Raw genomic sequence first — 23,280 nt, 5'->3', positions numbered from 1 at the left:
CCTGCTTTCCTTCCTGAAAGTCCCTGAAATGTCCATCTTCTCTTCGCCATGTTCCCCGTCCCATCCCCATCCCTTCCACAGTTCACCTCATGTGTCTGTTCCCCACTGTTTTGTCCCTTCCACTCCCGCCCCTCTTGTCTCATGCCTCCTTGATGTGAGTTGTGTTAGCTCTCATACGAGCCTCGACCAAGGTATACAAAAAAAGAAAAACAAAAAAAAAAAAACAGAATAACGCTACCTCAAAGATGCAGAGCCCTTTAGACATCGGTGGGGAAATCTATCTGGACACACACTTATCGACATAACTGATCTTCGGGGAACCTGAATGGTGTTCTGTGAATTTCCACAACCGTAACAATATTTTAAAATTATTCATGAATTGAAACATTTCTTATAAGTTATTTATTATTATTATTATTATTGGAATTTAAGTACTATACAGTATTGAATTTGACACCATATATCGTACCCCCAGCTTTGATGCTTCGTACCCCCGGTTAAGAACCACTGGCTTAAGCACTCAAGCAAGCACTCCCATGAAATGGTTGGTGTGTGTGTGTTCATTGGTATCTACATTTGCGGGTTTCAGAATGTAGAATTGAGTCCTCCCAGGGTGGGCTCAAAGTATCCACCTTTATTTCGGCAAGGGGTCACGATTCATGGATCGAGCTGCGAAGTTTTCTGCTTTGAAAATTTTGTGCCGAGGACTCTCTTCAGGATCGTCACTGAACCTCGGACAGCTTATAACTGTAGTTCGTTTGTAGTAATATTCCCAGGGATGGTTTTTAATATCTCTGTGAGGTTCTTTGTCATCATTCCTGTAGCTCCAATTATTACTGGTACAACTTTGGCATTCTTCAGCTTCCAGGATCTTTTTACTTCATTCTTGAGGTCTTAGCATTTGGTCATTTTCTTGATTTCTCCATTGTTTAGTCCAAAATCACTCGTATTAACACCTCAATTAGCAATGCCTTCTTCTCTCTTTTTTTTTGCGCTAATAAAGTATGATATCTGGACACAATGCTTTGTTTTCTATGTTCACGCTCGATGAGATCATTAGGTCGTACATCAGCGGTACTTCCATGGTTTCAGTCTATGCCTTTGGTTAACGTTCTCACTAATTTTGTAGAACTGGGATATCAAAGTTTTTGCAGATGTGCCTGTGGTTAACATTACAAACTCTGTTGTGTCGTTTGTGCAGCTATTCTGATGAGATTAAAAAAAAAATTGTATTCGGTCATTAAGCATAACATATCACTCTCTTCACTAACACCACCTTCACCCCTCACCTATCTTTTTTTCCTCTCCCCCCCCCCACCACCCCCACTGTCCCCTCCTCACTCCCCCCTCCAAATAAAATCCAGCACTCTCCTCCCACACCTCTGTCGCTCTCTCTCACACCCCTCCCTCCCGCAGTGTATAGCAACATTTCGTGAGGCATTGCTCCCCCCACTTCCTCGCTTTTCTCCCCTTCCTGGCTTCCCCTTCTTCTCCCACTCCTCACTTCCCCTCCCTCCTCTTCCCACCACTCCCTTCCGTTCTCTCTGCCTCCCCTCCCCCCTCTGTCTCCACTCCCCTCCCATTCACACTACCATCAGCAAAGTGAAAGCATCATTCACACTACCGTTGTATTTGCTAGTCGTTAATAAACTGTTGCAGCCTGTTCCAACTCGAGGCATTGAGCAGGTGAAACAAAATGGGGAATTAAGACCACCAGCGAGGTGACTGAAGATGCACCTTGATAAATGATATAATTAAATAAGGCCGTTGATTATCTTCAAAAGGGGTGTTTTAATTAACCCAAACACCATCTTGGAGTTAGTTCCTTTAGTATGCATGTAAAGTTTGGGGCCACCAGGTGTCATGGTTTTGGAGTGATGGAGAACAAACACAGACACATACATACACAAGTATAGATAATGAAGCCATAATCTGCAGAGAACCACTCTTCCCATAAATACAGAGACATGACAGAAGTAAATGGACACCATGATTTTAAAAGAATTTATTTATTGAACATTTGAAGTACATTTGATCCATTTTAAAACATACACTAACTGTATTGGCTGACTTGCCATTTGCAGATTTAAATGCTTTTACTCTTTTAGGCAGAGAACTAACGAGTTCTGAAATTTTCTCTTGTGGGATTTCTGCCCAGGCTTCACGCAAATGGGTTAGAAATTCTGCCCGTGATGTTGGTTTCCTGGACTTTTTACACACAGCGCAATCCGATATGGCCCAGAGGTGTTCAATGGGATTCATGTCAGGAGACCGACTTGGCCATGGAAGTCGCTTCATCCCATTTCTGTCCTGCCATTCTTTGGTCTTTTTTGCAGTGTGGCATGGAGCTCCATCTTCTATGAACAAAGTGTTGTTCTTCATCCTCAAGGATAGAAATGTGTATCGGAGAGTTGATGTTACCAACACACTCCACAAGCTCTGACCGATTGGTGCTCCAGATTGCTCCCCACACCAACACTGAAAAACCACCGTGTTTGACAGTCGGTTCAAAGAAAACTCTTGACTGGGAATTCTCCAGACCCATACGCGTCCACTTTCAGAAAATTGAGCAAATTGGGACTCATCTGAAAAAAATGACAGTTTGACAAAACTCCTAGGGTCTGTTGGCCATCTCGTCAGCCCACTTCTTTCTCCTTTGAATGTTGGCTAGTCTAAAAAGAGGTTTTCTCCTTGCTGCTCTCCCATAGTAGCCCAGTTGATGAAGGTACCACACGGTGGTTGTTGAGCTACTTGGACATCCTCTGCAACATCTGCTGCCTTGCAACGGGGAGTTTCCTCAATGGACCACTTGACAGCTTGAAGCCACCTTTCTGAGACCAGAACGGGAAGCTGTGGATTCCTTGCCTTCGCTGGTGAATTGCACAATCACCCGATTGACCGTAGAAAGTGGAATGCCAAGGTTCTGAGTTCTCTGATGCTGGCTGACTTCACCTTCGAAATGGCAAAAAATTCATCCTGCTTGAAAATCGGAAAGTTTGTGTGCTCCCTGGGTTCGAGGCAGAGTTAATTGTCATGCAAGACCCAGAAACTCGTTTCTGCAAAGAAAGTCAAATATTAGTACAAACCACTGAGTAAAACTGCGTCATACAGATGAAATGAATAAATTTAAGGTGTCTATTTACTTCTGTCGTGTCTCTGAATATAGATATCGTAAATGAAGACCCATTGCTCAGTGAGAACGGGTCAATGTTTATTGTATACAGTGGTAGTTCCAGGTCACTGGATATTGGATGTCGGATTGATTTTCTGGGACAATGTTGAAATGATTCACGCACTCGTTCAACGTCTGCTGCACTCATGCTTGGTCGACCGTTACTTTTCTGTTTGACAACTTCCATCCTCCTTCAACCTCTTGTTTACCACTCACTCCTAGCCTGGTGTTGGCTCAGTGGTTAGGGTGGCGGCTTGGGATCCTAGGGTCCTGAGTTCAAGCCCCGTCGGCCGCTGAATTAATACACCAGGGGTTGACTCAGCCCGTCATCCTTCCAAGGTCGGCGAAATGAGTACCAGTTCCAGTGTGTGTACTGGTAGAGGGGCACTGCATCAGCGACACAGTCGCGCTTCAGGAAATGATAGCTACCCCGGCAGCTAAGCTGCCATACGACCACCACCTACCACTCTCTTGATACGAGTCCGCGATGGCCGATTCCTTCCATACCTTGTACAGAAATTACACTGAACTTGCATGTCGGATCTCGTCTTGATGAACCATTCGACACACTTGAGCTTTCTCCTGTAGAGTCGCCATTTTCTTTTACATTAAACCACCAGACTTGTAAATAAAGAAAACTTTGTGAGTTTCTGTATTATTCAAAGCAAAGGGGTATCGTTTAAGAGAACAAAAACAGGCTTTGAGGCCGACACCGACCGAGCCTGGGCCTACACCGACCGAGCCTGGGCCCACACCGACCGAGCCTGGGCCTACACCGACCGAGCCTGGGCCTACACCGACCGAGCCTGGGCCCACACCGACCGAGCCTGGGCCTACACCGACTGAGCCTGGGCCTACACCGACCGAGCCTGGGCCCACACCGACCGAGCCTGGGCCTACACCGACCGAGCCTGGGCCTACACCGACCGAGCCTGGGCCCACACCGACCGAGCCTGGGCCTACACCGACCGAGCCTGGGCCCACACCGACCGAGCCTGGGCCTACACCGACCGAGCCTGGGCCCACACCGACCGAGCCTGGGCCTACACCGACCGAGCCTGGGCCCACACCGACCGAGCCTGGACCTACACCGACCGAGCCTGGGCCTACACCGACCGAGCCTGGGCCTACACCGACTGAGCCTGGGCCCACACCGACCGAGCCTGGGCCCACACCGACCGAGCCTGGGCCTACACCGACCGAGCCTGGGCCCACACCGACCGAGCCTGGGCCTACACCGACCGAGCCTGGGCCTACACCGACCGAGCCTGGACCTACACCGACTGAGCCTGGGCCCACACCGACCGAGCCTGGGCCCACACCGACCGAGCCTGGGCCCACACCGACCGAGCCTGGGCCCACACCGACCGAGCCTGGGCCTACACCGACCGAGCCTGGGCCCACACCAGTTTAGCTAGGCCAAGCAATCCCTCGACTACCGGCACAATCATGCTGCTGCATACCAGTCTCTCTCTCGCTCCGTGTGATTTCTGGATGTCGTGCCGTGCCAGCAGCACGATCTTTGCACGTTACAAACCTTGAACCAATTGAATAATTTTTCCTTCCCGCGCTGAGCGCCACTTGCTCGCTCTGCAGTTGCTCGTCCCGCGCACAGCCGGCGATCCGCGCAACCCGATTCGCTTGGTATTCTTCCTCTTCTTCCTCTTTCTACCTTATTATTTCGCTTCTTATGACTTTCCTCTTTATTTATTTATTTTACTCCTATTTTATTCGTTCTTCGTCTTCCTTCATATTTCTTTCGTATTACTCATTCGTGTTTCTGTTTCTACTCATTCCTTATTCCTTCGATTTTAAACGTACTGTATCTTTATTTTTTTTATGTTTATTCGCTGTATCCGTTCGAGAAACTTGTGTGGTTATAATGGAAATATTTAATACTTGAACACAACGTTTATCTTGCTATTGTATCCCGCAGATAACGTTTGTTTCAGGAAGCCGTCCTTCGTCCTGGAATACTTACTTTGCTCATCGCATTGTAAACTTTAGTTGTAGCTACTTTACGAACTTTTTTTTTTCCCGCCCATTAATAAACAGGAAATGTTGTTACGTTTGCGATAACGTCATTTAAATTTAATTTTTGTTGTTGTTGTTGTTGCGATTTTTGATTTCTTAGCTCACCTCGTTGCATTGCCATTTAGTTCTCCACCGTCTTACACTCTGTAAATGTGACAAATGGTTCATACTTTTAACTTTTTTTTTGCTGAAAAACAGTGGATGTCAGGCCCGGTCGGACTCTTACGGGTAAATAAGTCGGACTCCGGTTCGTGAGATTATAAAAAGTCAAGCTTCGGCCGACGCAGACGTCGAAATAATACGTGCATGGGGTTGGGTTAAAGAACATGTGGACGAAACAGTGGTCACGGAAGTGTGACGTCATGTTTTCCAGCCAATCAGCGCTTCGCTGCGGCCTGGTCGGTCGGCTGAGGCGCTTCCATCACAAAGTAAATACTGCATTCTGCTATCAAATCGGGGTTTTTTTAACTACCTCGTCTCGGTTTTGTCTTTGGTTCCAATGAATTAACATTTCCTGATCCGATCGTCTCAGTTTCCGGAGTTCGACGGCGAACCGTGTCATATTGGGTGAAGTACAGTAATGTGCAGCGACGGGTTCACCGAGCAATTTGCCATCAACGAATCGGAGTTCTTCTCGACGCGGCAAATCGTCAATGTCACGATACGTTCAAACAACTAACTCGGTTTGATGTTTCACAAGTATTACAAATAATTTTCCGGATGAATGAATGAAACATCTTTGGCAACATCGTCCCGGTGCTGGGGACGGTAGTGTGCCGATGGAATAGGTCGTTGTTACAGTACAAGACATGCTTTTTTGAGAATTTGCATGTAGTCGTAGTGACCACATGTGTTTGATCGTGACACCAGCCCTAAAACCGCTGTCACACCTTGACGTTTTAGCCAGCGTATGGCAACGTATCAAAATGTATGTAAAACGCTGGCGTACGCTGAACTATTGGTTTTTTTTTTAAATTGTTGGGCGTATAATAACGTGTTGGACGTATGCATAACGTATTAATATGGAATAGGCAAAGCCTAGAAGCAAACGTAGAATTCTTCTTACATTCGCTTCTGACTTTACATTAAACTTGTTCACAACTGTATACTTGCCAACTATACCGTGGTACATGTAAGCGCCGCACAGCCGATGGTTTTGACGCAATTTCCGGTTATTTCGTCCTGGATTCGGGATCAGCGATCAAATAATGTATGTAAATCATGATTAAAAAATATTTTTTGATGATGCGGTAGATATCTTTATTAAAATTAACTTTGGGCAAAAAATAATTGAATAAATAAATAAATAAACGATCACTTCTGGTCAAGAATAAAATAAATTAAAAGTTCTGGAAAGAGTTTCAAAATCACTCCCAGTTATGTTAAATACTAAATAAACACTTCCTGTCATGAAAAAAAAATCACTTTCAGAAGTATAAAATTTACTTTGGGAAAAAAAATAATTGAATAAATAAATAAACACTTCCGGTCATGATCTGGCATACCTCGGGAAATTTCAAGCATGGAAAATTTGTCTAACAGCTCGGCGAACTACGACGTCTGCCAGCGTTCTACGACGTATGCCAGCGTGCTCTTAACGTATACAAACTTACCCATAACGTATTCGACGTGTGCCGGCGTTTTAGCCCAATTTTGCACACGTCAGGCATACGTTGTCTAAATCGTCAAGGTGTGACAGGGCCTTAAGGCCTGCTCTTGTTTTAAAGCCAACATGCGGTTATATGAAATATCCAAAAGGCAGTTACCGCAAAACATTGGATTGTATCAACTGAAAATTGTTTAAAAAAACAAAACAAAACCATCAATCATCTTGTTTACACACGCAGCCTGACGTGAGCTTGTTCTATTGTACAGTCTCTGCCTTAACGTGCCCTCTGAAGGTTGGTGCGGCTTCATAATGACGTCATCAGAGTTTAGTGATTTCTTCCTCGTCAATTAAACTTGGATCTGGATAATTCTTCATCGGTGATGATTTTACCATTGGGCAATCTTGAATCCTTCAATCGATTTATATATTGTTGCGTATGTCTGCATTCATATCTACTTGAATTGATGGCAATCATTCTCAGATCAAATGGGTTCTCTATACCCCAGTGAGGATCTGCATTGTTGTGTTTACATTTGTGCTGTATTTACCATTTCTGATAGCTATTTACTCTAAAATCATGAATCGATGAGAACAACACTCGGTTGGGGCACAAAGCTTCACCAGGATGAAGAGGATGTTTTGTTATTGCACTGATTGGTCGGATCTGGATTCGGACCTGAACCAAAATGAAGTCGGCTTGTTCTTGTCACCCACCCAACTCGTCTACCAAGTTTCACATCATAACTTTTTAACTAACAGCAGAACTTTATTTTGCGATTTCATGCTATATATCGTTTTCTCTGAATGGTGAAGAATCATTTTTTTAAAATTCTGGTATCCGGATCCAGATCTTCACCAACATCCAATCATTTTGTCCTTGTCACACGCACTCAACCTGTCCACCAAGTTTTGTGCAAATCCTTCAATAACTTTTTGAGATATTGTGCTCTCCGACAAATGGATGAATACGTAACCTCCATCCACCTTTAGTGACGGATATCAAAAAAATTAAAATAAAAAACCAATGTCACCCGTAGGGCGACCTGTATCTTGCCAAAAGGTGACCACGTGTCACTTCTTTAAGGTCACACTGAGGTGAACAGAGCTGCTATCCACCAGGAGCCACTCCTTGAGGAATATCTGCCCACGAGAGATTCCGATGAGAATCGTTCTACAGAGTAACCATGAAAAATATGCTTTTGCCTCATAACGTCACCAAATGACGTCATAATGTCTCAAGCTTGACATTAGAAAGCACTCATTGAGGTGCTCAATTTGAAGTACGACACGATATGGTTCCTAAAACTTGAAAATTTTACCTTGGGGTCAAATATGTTTGACCTCAGGCGCTAACCATGAAGGTCAAGGCCAATCGCCACCAAAAATTAATCAGCTGAGCGCCAGACCATGACCTATATTCCCATGAAGTTTGAAGACGATCCAATCAAAATTACTCAAAAAATAAGGGTTTCGTCGACTCCCGTGATTTGCGACAAAGTGACCTTGACCTTCAAAATTTTGTGCACTGAAACGGACCTCTATAGGCCTCTGATATGCGAAGTTACAAAAATTTCCAATGATAACTGTGCTCTGCAGAATTTTTTATACGTGATTACAGACAAACAAACAAACAAACAAACAAACAAACAAACAAAAAAAGCTGACGAACATATCTTGCAAAAACGAAAGTGAACATATTCGTGTCATTGCCTTTTGAAAAGTGTACAAATTATCAAATAACAGTGGATTGCTTTTGAGGTTTAATGAGAGGATTGTCACAACCTTGGACTAAATTACTGCAATATGTCACTCATTTAGAGGTGATGGCGGAGTGCTGTACGCTGCTCGATCCTCGGGGAGATTTTGCAGGCTGGTTGGCAGCCCAAGGAGGCCAGGCGAGTTTTGCTCAAGCCATGGCACAAGAGCTGGGCATCAGTGACTACGACGCGCTGCTAGCCTGCTCTGAGGATCCTCAGGTGATGGATTTGAGTTTATTTGACTCTGGAATTCCAGTTAATACATGATACAGCTCTTCGCTGGAATATTGTTCGTTTACTTTGTTCTTGTACCCTGCTTCCAATTCATGAATTACTTTTGAGAAACAGGTGTTCAATAAAGAGGTTTAAACAAAGTGAGGAATCTCAAGGAAAGGGACAAATTAATTGGCGGTATTAATGGGTGAAGAATGTTATTACTAGTCATAGGAATCACAATGCAGTGCAGGTAGGAGAAGTTTCAAAATAATACATTCCCAAGTGGGTTTTGGCCAAAATTTCCACTTGACTCTTCAATGTCAGCAGTATGAAACAAACAATTACTGTCGTTATAAATTAACAAAATAATCAAAACAAAACATAACGGATGTACTATAAAGTACAAAAGTATCAAAACAGGAAGGTCCCATTCAGAAAGGTCCATTGGTGTCTCATTTTGGGGATGATGTGTTTGTTTACTCATGCAAATAAACTGCACTTTGAGTCAGTATTCTTGAGAACAGTTTGAGACAAACCAGGGTTGATTGAGATTGATAAGCACATAAAAGGGGTAAGGAAAGGGGAACAGTGAGTGTCTATTGAGGAATAGGACATGAGAATTGGTGGATAATGAGGGTGAGATTGCAGTCTTATTAAATATATATTTTTTTTCCTTTGCATTTACATCGGGATAGGTCAGGGGAACTTCCAAGAGCTGATGGGTGAGCTATCTCTGGGGTGAGCAAGGGGTTTAGAAGCAATCCAAGTAAGAGTAGAGGAATTGAAGAAACAGCGAGAACGAGAAGGGCACTCGGTAGAGCGCATACCACCGCCAGACTGATTACGTTACGTTTTGTATCCCACTGACAGGCCGGATTTGGATACGGACCTGAACTGAAATCTAATTGGTTTGTTCTTGTCACCTAACCAACTCATCGAACAAATTTTGTCTGGATCCGTCAATAACATTTTTGAGATATCCTGATATATATCGTTTTCACCCGATCACTCAATGGTGAAGAATCACTTTAACAATTCGAGGATCCGGAACCGGATTCGGATCTTCACCAAAATCGAATTGTTTCTTCCTTGTTACATACCCAAACTGTCCACCGAATCTCGTCCAAATCAATCCACAACTTTTTGAAATATCTTGTTCACAAACAAACCAACAGACAGACAGATGGGTGAAAACATAACCTCCATTCACCTTTGGTGGTGGAGGTAAAAAGTAAGGGATAATATAGCTCCAGGGCCAGATAATATGCATTCAAGAGTATTGTGGGAGCTAGCGGAGCAGATAAGTGTGGTGTTGGTGGATATCTTTAACAGTTCGTGGGAGTTAGTACAGATACCAGAAGATTGAAAAGATAGCGAGCCATTTTAATAATTTTAGACGAATTAAAGGTAATTAGCATGGATTTACAAAAGGAAGATCATGTTTATCAAATAGTTCTATGAAGTACAGTACTGTAGTTTCTGATTTGATGAATGAGGGAGGTGCCGTGGACACTATATAGCTAGACTTTAAGAAGGCATTTGATGAGGTACCACAGAGGAGGTTGTTTGCCAAGGTGAGGGCTTGTGGAGTGGCTGTTGTTGTTGTTGTTGTTGTTGTTGTTGTTGTTGTTGTGTTGCTCCGGTCAGTTCTGCTTGAACAAGGCTGTAGCACAGAGATAGCTGATTGATCTCCCGTGAGCGACCCAGAGATCCCTCACATCCATGATGATGTGCTCATGTCCACGTGGAGCCAGGACCGCGCAGTCGCCCATAATGTGTTTTGTTGTGTGTGTGTGGCATTGTCGTCAGTGGTGATGTCGAGTCTGTGTCGTGCAAGAGCTGTGGGTGGTGTCCATAGCAGAGGCGTGAAAAATGAACACGATCGGACCTGGAGAGGAATTGGTCTGTGCCATGGATGGGTGAGGGATTACTGCCCAGGATACTATTTGGGCCAATTTTGTTGATTGCATTTACGGTGATGTGAGTGTGGATGTTTTTTTCTAGTTTTCGTTGTTAATTGGGGGGATGTTTTGGAGTACGTCACTGTAGTCAGTAGTGTCTTTGTGGTGTTGCTTTAATGTGTCTAGGGGCTTGCAGGAGGTTGTACATGTAGTGGCAAGGGTGATGAGGGTTGGCACTTGCCACTGCAAGGAACTGTGCACCTCTCATGTCCATGTGGTATTTGATTTTTAGCATTTTAACCTCTGTGTGTAGGTGCTCGATAAGTGTTGTTAATGTGCAACCTGTGATGATGCGAAGGGCTTTGTTTTGTATGGTCTGTAGGGTGTTGATTGGGTTGCCAACTTGCTTCATGATAGGAAGCAAAGAGTGGCTGTGAGTGTGAGGATGTCTGCCTGGGAGGATGTAAGTAGTGAGGTTCCTCATGGATCAGCACTGGTACCATTATTATGCATAATTTACATAAATGATTTGGATAGTAGGGGTTAAAAGTCTGCTTTTGAAATCTGCTGATGACATAAAGCTTGGAGGTAAGGTAGATGGAGAGTGGGGTGATCACGTTTGGGAAAGTCTCGATACTTTAATAGATCGGGCAAAAGATTGGCAGATGTAATTCAACATCAAGAAACGTAAGATGCTGGGGACGGGTACGAATAATGAAAATAAGGATTACTTTATGCAAAGGGTTGGACAAAGATATGAGGAGCGGCTGAAGGAGACTGGACTTTATACATTAGGTATCTTGATTCATTTGAGTTAGAGGGGTACAGGTGTGGGGATATTGGCAGGACCTGTAGGTAGTTTATGTGTCAATGGGTGATGGTTTGTGTGGGGTTAGTGTAGTGCAGGCATGATGAGTTGCAGGCTCGTATGCAGGATTTTTCGATGGGGGGGGGGGGGTGTAGCTCTTCAAAAAGTTGGACCGCTGAGAGCATGATAACGCCGCATCATCATGCCCGTTGTGGGATGGGATGCATGCCACATCGCTTTACTGTGGAAAGTGAAATAGTCAAAAATACAGATCTCAATGGGTTATCATTTTGCGGTGTTTTCAGGCCATATGTCAGGATGGCATCAACATGGTAACATATAAAATACTATTTCATTGTTTGAAGTCGTCAAATACCGATCGAAGTTTAAGTTCAATTCACCAAGTGACTCATGACAGGAAATGCCATATCAGACTTACTTGCTTAGTTAGACTTAGACTTGGATTTAGTTCCTCCTGTCCCTCGTGGGGCATTGGACAAAAAATGTTGCCATCTTGTCCGGTCCATTGCAATTTCTCTCGTCCTCATCCATGTGGTGTTTCGTGGTTTCAGGTCTTCTTTAAAAGAGTTTTGCCAGGTCTTTTTTTGACGACCTTGTTTCCTTTTACTACCTAGTGGTATCCATTTGACGTCTACTCTGGCACCATAACCTAAGTTCTCTTTAACACTTCGTTGTTTGTGATATGGTCTCTCCATGTGATTCCAAGAATCTTGCGGAGGCAACGTTGGTGGAATACGTCCAGTTTATGTGACACCTTCACTCTTCTCTTCCACGTCTTACTGGCATAAATTGCAATGGGCACTACATTGGAGATGTGGAGTTTTAGCTTGGTGGCAATATTAATAGTGGTTGATTTCCATACTTTGCAGAGGCGTGGAAAAGCTGAGGATGACCTCTTTGTTGTTCTTGTTGTGTGATCATGGCCGTGGTCTTCGCACAGCTGATATGCAGACCTACTTTGGCACTGTATATCTCAAAGCTAGAGGTCATATATTGCAGCCCAGTAGAATCTTCAGCCAACAGTGCAACTTTATCTGCAAAGTAAAGGTCTTTTAAGTGATATTGCTGCCATGAGATGCCAAAGTTGGCACCTGTCATGGGTTTCCTCATTACAAAGTCAACAACCAAAATGAATAGGAAAGGGGAGTGTATACACCCTTGGTGTACTCCTGTAACAATATCAAAGAAGTCTGCAGTTCCAGAGCTGGTCTTGATGTAGCAGCTGGAGTTTTGGTACAGAGCTTTAGAGATATTGATATATTGCTGTGGGATTCCACGCTGTCTTGTAATGTTCCTTCATGACTGTCGGTGGATGCAATCAAAGACTTTCATGAAGTCTATGAAGTTGATAGCAAGTGACTTCTGATATTCCAGGCTCTGGTCAATGATGTTCCTCAGTGTGAAAATCTGCTCTATGCATGATCTACCACTTCAAAAACCAGACTGTTGTTCATGATGGATTTCCTCTACATCTTCCTTCAGTCTGTTAAGGAGCACTGTCCAAAATAAAAAAAAAACTTTACCAGGAGCGTTGTACTTCTCCAATTTCTGCAGTCACTAAGGTTTCCTTTTTTTGGTAACCTCACGATTACCCCTTGCCTCTACTCAGCTGGAACAACTTCTGCTTCCCATATCTTATTGAACATGCCTGTGAGCTCTGTGATCCATCCATTAGGACCATACTCTGTGCAGAGCGTTCGTGCCGCCGAAGCAGTCTCCTTGGCTATTGGGAACAATCCTGGACGGGTCGCCACTCCGACACAGTATACCAGCATGCTGGCACTCATTTTGCCGACCTCGGAAGGATGACAGGCAGAGTCAACCCCACCTGGTGTTAATTCAACAGCTGAGCGGGATTTGAACTCAGGACCCTAGGATCCCAAGCCCACTACCCTAACCATTAAGCCAACACCAGGCATAGCTCTGTGATGACGACATACTGTCCATGTTTCAGAAGCTCTGCTGGAATTTTGGCAAACCCAGGTGACTTGTTGTTACTCAATTTCATGATGGCTCTCTGAACCTCTGCATCGATGACTCCTTCCAAGTTGACGACCAGCTGCGTCAACACAATGTTGTCATCAAACTCGAAGGTGGAGGTGGGATTGGGTTGGTTGAGAATCTTTTGGAAATGTTCCATCCACCTCCCTTCCTGTTCTTTATCTTATATCAGTGTTTTGCCATCTTTGTCTTTAATTGGTGTGATAGTGTTTGGTCTTGTCCCAGTCAAGTCACGTACAATGTTATAAAGCATCTTAGAATCGTTTTGGCTTGCTGCTTCTTGTGCTTCCTTACTTTTGGATTCTATCCATTCCCTTCTATCTTTTCTACAACTTCTTTTCACAGCCTTGTCAGTTTGTCGATGGTGATCATTTTTCTCCTTTCTCGAGTTGATGTTCTTTTCTTGGTCTCTTAGATTTTTTTGCCCGTTTCCTCTCATCAATGAGTTGCCGTGTTGGGTCTTTAATCCACTGTTTTTGTTTTTAATGGATCCTCTCCTTCTCCCATCAGTGACTTCAGCACTCTCCTTTATGCCTCTTTTGAAGAGGTCCCATTGTTCTTCAATATCACCTCCTGTCTGCAGAACATGAAACCTGTTGGAGAGATCTAACTGAAAACCAGCTAATGTATCTCTGTTCTTCAATTTCCTGATTGCAAAAGGGCATTGACGTTTCATGGTTTTTACTTTCTTCAGTTTTAAGTGGATCTTACTTTCTATAAGATAGTGGTCTGACCCTATACTACATCCGCACCTCGATAAGCCTGGACATCTTAGACAGGTGACTGACAACTGTTACTGATGCACATATAGTCAATCTCATTCATGTTGTTTCCATCTGGGGATCGTCGTGTCTTTTTACGGATGTTTTTGGACTTAAAGAAAGTGTTTCCAATGATGAGTCCACTCATAGAGCAGAATTATGGCAGCTGCTCTCCATTTTCATTGAGCATGCTTGCAGATCCATCGGGCCCAATTATGCTGTTCATTTCTCATTGATTGCCATTGAGTTTGGCATTTAAATCACCAATCAACAGCTTTATGTCGAAGCTGGGTACTTCATCCAGTGTGTCCTGCAATTGTTGGTAAAAGTCATCTTTTTTTCTCCGAGACGTCTACCTCTGTTGGTGCATAAACTTGCACCACAGTAACTTTCACATGTCAAGTATGGAATCTAACAGTGATGATGCGATGATTTACTGGTTTCCATCCAACTAGAGCTTGTGTCGAGGGCCCATTGAGGATAAGTCCGACTCCATGTATGTGAAGTTCTTCATGTCCAGAGTAAAAAACTGTTGCACCCTTATCACTACTGATTCACCCTTGACCCGTCCACCGCATCTCACTGATGCCCAGGATGTTAAGTTCATAGGTCTTCATCTCACACAGCACTTGGGCCATCCTACACTGAAAGAGTCTTCGAACATTCAAAGTGTTTGAACGTTCAAAGTGCCGATTGTGGTGATTGTTTTGGCATTGAAGATTGGGGTTTTCAAAGGTCGGACCTCCTTTTGGCTTTCATCTGATACCGTCATGCATACATCTCCAGATGTGTCTTCTTCTCTTCGCTGAAATATAAATTTACCAGAAATTTCTTCTTGCTGTTTCTGTAAGTGGTTCAAGTTTTTTAATTGGGTGGGGTTGCTGGCCCCACACCCAGCCCTCCTTTTTAAACCAAGCTTGGGACTAGCTTTGAGGAAGATGATATCCACAATAATAGACCATGTTAGAAAAGGGAACATAACATGGATACACAGATTTGCATACATATACTTTTACTTTTATACAATGACAACTAAGTTCATCATTAAGGTTGATCCTCAAAGTAGTGTTTGTGGTCAATACTTGTGAGGGGGGGGGGGGGAGTAAAGCCGAGAAACAACGTATTGGACATGAATTGGATGATCGAGAGCATAATTTTTCATTTACATTCTCACAGGTAAACATAGGCCCTGATGAGCATAATGAGAGGGTCTGATCAAATTTAATAATACATCAAGGCCGGTACTTAGGCCTAAGTCACATTTGCCGCGGCGGCCGTGGGGTCTCCAAAATCTACGGCCACTCGCAATTATAGGGCGGCCGCAGTATTTCCACGGTCACACAATGTAGCAGTCACATATGTTTTTATTTTTCGGGGAGCCGCACTGTGTATTTATAAATTGTGGAGACTGAAAACGTGAGGTAGCCGTACGGTCTTTGATTTGATGTCGCACGGTGACCTTAGGGCGTTCCTGCGGCGGCCATAGAATTTTCAAGGCAGACGCAAGGTGCCCGCAAGGCGACCGCAAGGCGACCGCAGGGGGACCCTAAGGCGAACGTGCGGCCAGACGGACGGTAACGAATGTGTGATTTTTTATTATTATTATTTTTTTACCAGTTCTTTTGTTTCGGCTTGTCGAATTGCTACAGCGAAAGTGGAAATGAAAAAAGTTATAATTCCGCGTTATAATTCCACGGCGACCCTACGCCTGTAAAATATAGCCATACGGCGGAGGGCCACCCTGAGGCCACCTCAGAAACTCTGCGGCCGCCGCATGTTTCTGTCAATTCAGAGGGCGTACGGCCGCCGTATCCCCGCCGTAGAGCAAATGTGACTTAGGCCTTACCGCCCGCTTAGTCTTTCAGCAGCGTTCCAAGTTCCAACCTTCTCGGGTGCTTCCTAGCAAACTAATCCACCACAATTTCGTCATCAACGTCAGTCGTAGTGAATGTGCATTCGGGCCAACGCAGATAACCTGTCTTGGGTCATGCTTGCCCTTGGAGTTGGGTAGGTATGCAGCCAGTTTTATTCATTGCGTGATTCATTCCCATGTTGTGTGTGATTCATTCCCCGTGCGCTGTAGACAGTTGGTATCATCAGATATCATGCATGCCGCAGCATAAAAACTCGAATGGAATTGGTTTTTATATTAACGGCGCATTAACACAAGAGTTCAGTGAAACACAGTAACCAAGAAGGAGACAGGGTCAAGTTATAACAAGGTTAAATAGATTATGCAGATTACAAGTCAGACGTGATTATGGAAGGCCAACGCTTGCAGGTTTTTTTCTTTGTTGTTTCTTTCTTTGTAAATTCTCATGACGAAAACGAATGGTTTTAAAGATGTGGACCTTTGTAATTTTGGGAGGGTGGGGGTGGGGGTGGGTCGCTGGGTAAGGGCCTGGGCTGAATGGCTTCTAGCTGTGCCGAAGTTCTGCCTATATCCTTGTATGTGCAGCATGAAGCACTGGTTTGCATATTTTCTGGGAGCATGGCTATTCCGCCGATGCAGTGCCCCTTTTAGGTTATTAGTCCCCTTCCAGTTTCACCGAAGAGGACGAGAGGTTTGCTCTCCTTCCGTCCATCCCACCTGTGGTTTTTCAGACTTTTCCCTTTACCCTTTAACATATTCAACTGAAACTTGGTTCATGGCTTTATTACGATAAGTTACAGAAAAACTTCGAGTTTCAGGGCGTTTCGTCAATTTTTCACAGAGTTTATTCCCTTCATAGATTTAGAAAATTTAGAAAAATCGCATTATACATGGGTCGGTCTTCAGCTGCCTAACTCCACCCCACTGATTTACACCCATTGGCTGGCAGCTGGCCTGACTCCACCCCATTGCTTTACACCCATTGGCTGGCAGCTGGCCTGACTCCACCCCAATAAAATCATTTGCCGCCATTGTGTGAAGTTGTACAGATTTGCAGGCCTCAGGCCTTCGGCCTGGGTGTTAGTCCATGGCCCAGTGCAATTGGGATGATTCAAGGTATATAACCATGATGTATTATATAATATGCACGTAAGCCGTACACATGTTTTTGCCTCATGTATGTATATCGGGTTATTTTTAATGTGAAATAGGCAAAGCCGAGAAACGAATGAAACATGGTGGGCAGAGAGAGTTGTTGTTTCTTCTTCTTCTTCTTCTTCTTCTTCTTCTTCTTCTTCTTCTTCTTCTTCTTCTTCTTCTTCTTCTTCTTCTTCTTCTTCTTCTTCTTCTTCTTCTTCTTCTTCTTCTTCTTCTTCTTCTTCTTCTTCTTCTTCTTCTTCTTCTTCTTCTTCTTCTTCTTCTTCTTCTTCTTCTTCTTCTTCTTCTTCTTCTTCTTCTTCTTCTTCTTCTTCTTCTTCTTCTTCTTCTTCTTCTTCTTCTTCTTCTTCTTCTTCTTCTTCTTCTTCTTCTTCTTCTTCTTCTTCTTCTTCTTCTTCTTCTTCTTCTTCTTCTTCTTCTTCTTCTTCTTCTTCTTCTTCTTCTTCTTCTTCTTCTTCTTCTTCTTCTTCTTCTTCTTCTTCTTCTTCTTCTTCTTCTTCTTCTTCTTCTTCTTCTTCTTCTTCTTCTTCTTCTTCTTCTTCTTCTTCTTCTTCTTCTTCTTCTTCTTCTTCTTCTTCTTCTTCTTCTTCTTCTTCTTCTTCTTCTTCTTCTTCTTCTTCTTCTTCTTCTTCTTCTTCTTCTTCTTCTTCTTCTTCCCGGTATCAGCTTGAGCGTACAGTAAAGCAAACTAATTTTTATCTCTGGTTTGTTATCCCAGTTGTCTTTATTGGTTTCTAGTCTACAAAATATATCATTAAATTAAAATAACTTTTCCTTTTATTTTGCAGAATAGACCCAAACAGGGTTTGGTGTGTTATAGGGTTTCTTCTTCTTCATTGGGACGATTAGGGGACATGTATTGCAAAACATTTCTCGCTCTTCTTGAACCTCAGTTATTCGTATTCACAAGATGACATGTAATCTCACAGTTCTTATTGAAATTGACTGTAAAGATGAAACTTTCACTAATAGCTTGTCAGATCATATTTTTTGTAATTATAGACAATGAACGAAATTGAAAGTTTTGTAAAATAAATCTTTGGTTTTAAAGACGATGCACAGGGAGGCCTACTAAACAATGAATTGTGTTTTTTTGTGTTTTACTAATAATTAGAGATGTATAAGTGAAAAAATAAAGTTAATTAGTCCTGCCCCTAAAAATACTTTGGTAGGTGGGATGCATTGGTTCTGACGTCATTGTAAGAAACAATTCAGCAGATGACACACGAAGATGTATCAGATTCTGGAGAAGATGACCATGTTGATGTCGATACTGGGACAATGTATGTCCAAACCCAAAATAGAAATCAGGGATCGTGACTATCATGAAATACCTGGCATGCACAATGAACGGCAAGATGCGGGGAGGAACACTCGGCAATGATGTCGGGTAAAAGATTTACATGGCCGTGATTTTGTTTAACATTGTGTTGCAATTCACGTAACATCACAGCATGCTGAGGTCGCATGGTACATTACCTCATGCAGTTGGGGATGTACGTGAGTGCATGCCCCAAAGCAGTTTGCGCCGTTGTTCTGTCATCGTCGACCATTCAAAATGGCAGTCAAGGAGACCGGAAATTTGAAGACGCCATCACTAATTACAAATTATCACTGTGAGATGTTCCAGGTGCAATTTTCCATCAAGTCTTTTCAGGTAACCGAGCAACCACAATGGCTATTGAGAATGATCAAAACTCACAATGCAACATTAAAAATGTTGTTCATGCATATCCCTTAATGTGGGTTTTTATTTTTATTTTTTGCGGGGAGAGGGGTCCTGTTTTTTTCTTTTTTTCTTTCAAGTATCATTTTAAAGTGAAGCTTGATAGCTTTTGGTAAAATTGTTTTGGAAAGCTTCAGAATTAATATGATACCATTGTCATACAAGGTATAATCAAAGAATGTAAATGCACATCAGAGTTTTTTTAATCCCGTATTTTTGTCGTATTTTTGTATTTTTTTGTCATAATATTTTGTCCTATAATCCCGTATTTTTGAGCACTCCCGTATTTTTGTACACCCCCTCACCCTCACCATCTGTTCGTTGTCCATTGCGACTGTGCATCAGAAATTAACCTTGGTTGGTTGCATTTTTTCACACTCAATATAATCTCTCAAAGTTTCATCCAGACTGCATAAACCTTTAGTTCTGAGATTTGCTTGAAAAGGGGAATCGGTTGTAAAGTATACATTGGCCCAATGAATGGAGTGAATGCAAATATATTTTGCTCATTACTTTCAGGTAGCCATAAAACTCCATTGATGTCAGAAAATTTCATCAAAGTTATTGTTGGATTATGAGAAAGATTTAAAAGGAGGAAGGGGGAAAGGCATGAGCTGGGGAAGAAGAGTAGACCATTATCAGGACTGCAGTACGTGTTCTCACAAATAAAAGTTGCTTATTTTTGCTCCATCTGTCTTAGGTGCAGCAGGAGCTATTGTCTTTTGCACGCCAGCGCCTCCCCTTTGCCTTCTATGCTGTGTTGCGCCGCCTCGTACGGGGTTTATCTCCTGCATCCCCAAGCACTTTAAGTGTCAGAGACGGGGGTGAAGCCAGGAGGCCTCTATCCCTGGCCCTTCTCGATGCAATAATGGCTACTCTGCGTGGCCTGAGTGATGAACTCCTGCTATCAGCACAACGCTTCTCAGACCTTTCTCCAAGCTTCCTGCCCCCTGCTCCTTCATGTCCACCTATAGAAACCCCTTACTTGTCAGGTAAGCTGTGCTAACAATATTTTCCCCTCACCTTCATCAAATTTCAAAAATTTCAGAAATTCTTCATGTGGTGTTGGAGTCTGTTTTGTGGTAAACATTATGAGAAGATGAATAGACGTGACCTGGTTGACATTTAAATCTGGAATATAATGTGTAGGCTCCTCCTTTAGCCATAGATATTCCAGAAACAAAGTATAGATTCAACTTTTCCTAATTAAGCAAAATTGGTTCCACGTCAATCATGTGCTCACTATTGACGTTATCTCGCAATGTCAGATTTGGATGCAGACAGCAGGCTTGGAGGTGAACAGGGAGAGGAAAACCTGCAGATGCCAGCAAATGAAGAATCCCATTGGGATGGAGATGCTGACACGGAGGGTGGACATAGTGCTGGTGTGTTTAATGGGTGCAGCCTACCTCCTTGTTTCTTGTATTGCTCATTTATAAGCTCGTCTGCCCATGCAGTGGGAAAGGGTTCTTGTAATTGTCTGGGTGTGTTGGTACACCCTGGACATTCATGTGTATGTCATGGGTTCCTGTACATGGATCTTTAATCCAGGGCATAAGCATAACCATTTGAGCCTTTGTTATCAAATTTACAACAAACCTTTATTATGAGAATACAGCATGGCCAAGACTAATTAATAATTGGGTCAAAATTTCAAAGGACAAAGTCACAGTGAGTTGAAATAGGCCTTTTTTTAGCCCGTCTACCGCATATCAGCTCGCGAAGACTGGGTTTTTTAATCGCTGCTGTGTTTCTTTATTTATCATTTGAACTTCAGTGTGTCTGTCCAGGCCATAACTTTTTTTCTTTTTTTTTTAATTTGAGCCTTTGTCATCAGATTTTCAACAAACCTTTATTGTGAGAAGATAGAGAACACTCCGGTATTTTCCAGCATATAAACCGCGGCCATGTATTAACCGCACCCCTGTTTTTCACCCTCAAAAAAAAAGAAAACTTTGCGGGTGTATTAACCACACCCATGTTTTTCACCCTCAAAAGAAATAAATATCTTGATCATTTTATTTTCTGATCTAGATCTAAATACGTTTGTACATTAACTTTGAACGGAACAAAGTGACGGAGGCATCAACATGCTTAGTCCCATGTTCGCTTATTTTGTCTAACAGTCTTATTCTCATTTTCAAGAAGTTGAAAAGAGAGGAGAGGATACAGACAGCAGTGGTGTGTACTGGCCCCAACACTTTTCAGCGCTTGTATGAACTGGATTCTGGGGAGGATGTCAGAGAGATCAAGCTGCGGTGAATTGTTTGGGAATGTCAAGATCTCTGACCTTGATTTCACAGATGATGCAGTCATCTTTGTGTAGACTCTGGATATGCTTTTGGGGCCCCTCGAGGTGCTGAATGAGGAATCAGAGCCACTGGGATTACGGGTTTCCTGGGTAAAAACTTAGATCCAGGCTTTCAATGACTTATTGGATGCTGCTATCTTGTAAACCTCCGCCATCGAAAATGGATGGAGGTTACTGTTTTCACCCCTTTTTGTTTGTTTGTTTGTTTGTGAACAGTATTACGGAAAAACTCCTCGACGGATTTTGACGAAACTTGGTGGGGGGGTTAGGTCTGGTCCAAGGATCATGCCATTAGATTTTGGACTTGGTCCAAAATCTAATATGGCCGCTATGGTGGCCAATTTGAAAAAAATATTTGAATTTTTAACCTCCGCCATCTTTGAAGATGGATGGAGGTTACTGTTTTCACCCCTTTGTGTTTGTTTGTTTGTTTGTGAACAGTATTACGGAAAAAAACTCCTCGACGGATTTCGACGAAACTTGGTGGGGGGTGAGGTATGGTCCAAGGATCATGCCATTATATTGTTGCGGATTTGCGCCCGCCGGCGTGCTGACGGCCACGTAACTCGAATCGCGGCACGTCGCCCACCGGACGGACAATCCAGTCGTGACCCTCTCGGACTAACGCCGGGAACCAGTCACGGGTGGACCTTTCGGTCTCACCGCGATCGAGCCAATCAGCCCCCGCGTGGGATAGGGTTGCTCGCCAAATTCGACCTACCTAAGTACCCACGCGGAGGGTAGACCGGGCGATCGCACCTCGCCGCAGGTCGACTTCGGACACGGGCCACTTAAGCGACCCGTTCCGTACTATCAGAATAACCGAGCGGTGTTATCGTCGACCTCGACGGTTCGATTAATTATCGGGCGTACTCAGCCCACTACCAACCCTTTACGTGAAGCAAGATGAGGGTTCAATGGGAGAAATGACGAAGCGAAGCGGGAAACAGTTCAACAATAAAGCACATTTATTCGCGGCACACGGGAAGCACACAAATACAATTCCACCAAATGCACACAGAAAAAACACAATTCCATTTACACAAAAAGCAAATATAAAAGCGAAAACACAATGCAGAGCTAATACCGACTACCGAGCACACGGCAACACTTATACAATTCTACCTCACAGACGGCGCCGACAACACATACCCAAAACCAAGGAAAAGAAAACCCTCAAGAATGAGGCGGGCCTGGGGCCGAGACAGGGTCGCGCCTACCCGTCTGGTGATGAGACGCGGAGCGGCGATGGCGCCCCAACCCCGCGGGCCTCGCGGAGGGTGTCTGGTAGGGGGTGGGAAAGGGGCCCCCTTGGTCGCACTATCTCAGCGCGGGGGGAAACAGGAGGGGGTTGTTGATGCTCGGGGTATAGAGGATTGTTATTATCCCTGGTGTGCGTCTCCACCTCGGCCAGGTCGCGCTGTCGGCCTCCCTCGGGTGCAGCTCCCTGCACGACGCGAGCACCCCCTCGTCTGGTGTCGCCGCCTTTCCACAGCTCGTCCCCTCCGTTCCGCACACGACGAGCAGCTCCACCGCCCGCGAAGTCTTGACCCTCTGCTTCCGACTCTCCTACTCTCCGCCTCTCCGCCTCGGGACTCTCCGACTCTGGACTCTTCTTTGGACTCTCCCCTTCTTCACTCTCTTCTGACTGACGAACACGGTCCTTTTATCCCCCCGTAGCTTCGCCTTTGACCCCCTCCCTTTGACCTTTCACCTCGCTCCCCATTGGCCCGAGAAAAAGTGGGCATGAAGGCTTTTTGATCCACAAATTTGCATATATCGATCGTCCTGGAGGCGGGGCCAAATCGCCCCTCGCTCACCGATTGGACGGCAAAAAGTGGGCGTGTGTCGTTTTTGATCCGTTTTTGAAGCACAAAATCCGTGATTTTGTACACGCTGTTCGACGCGCGCCCTGCACGAGTCCAACACCGG

General features: G+C 44.0%; 1 protein-coding gene across 1 annotated transcript in view; it reads left to right on the top strand.

Moving 5' to 3' along the window:
* The window catches only part of LOC147016716 (uncharacterized), a 93,456-nt gene that overhangs the window by 40,421 nt on the left and 29,755 nt on the right, over window positions 1–23,280 (top strand). Inside the window, exons 5-8 of the mRNA XM_085847950.1 lie at window positions 3,838–4,580; window positions 8,636–8,791; window positions 19,738–20,029; window positions 20,306–20,422. Of these exons, the coding sequence (XP_085704076.1) occupies window positions 3,838–4,580; window positions 8,636–8,791; window positions 19,738–20,029; window positions 20,306–20,422 (1,308 nt within the window). The remainder of the gene's footprint in view (window positions 1–3,837; window positions 4,581–8,635; window positions 8,792–19,737; window positions 20,030–20,305; window positions 20,423–23,280) is intronic.

The sequence above is a fragment of the Eptatretus burgeri genome, chromosome 11, assembly GCF_056783735.1.
Source record: "Eptatretus burgeri isolate ZD-2024b chromosome 11, Ebu_testis_v1, whole genome shotgun sequence".
Lineage (NCBI taxonomy): Eukaryota > Metazoa > Chordata > Myxini > Myxiniformes > Myxinidae > Eptatretus > Eptatretus burgeri.
This window is presented reverse-complemented; position numbering and strand designations above follow the sequence as displayed.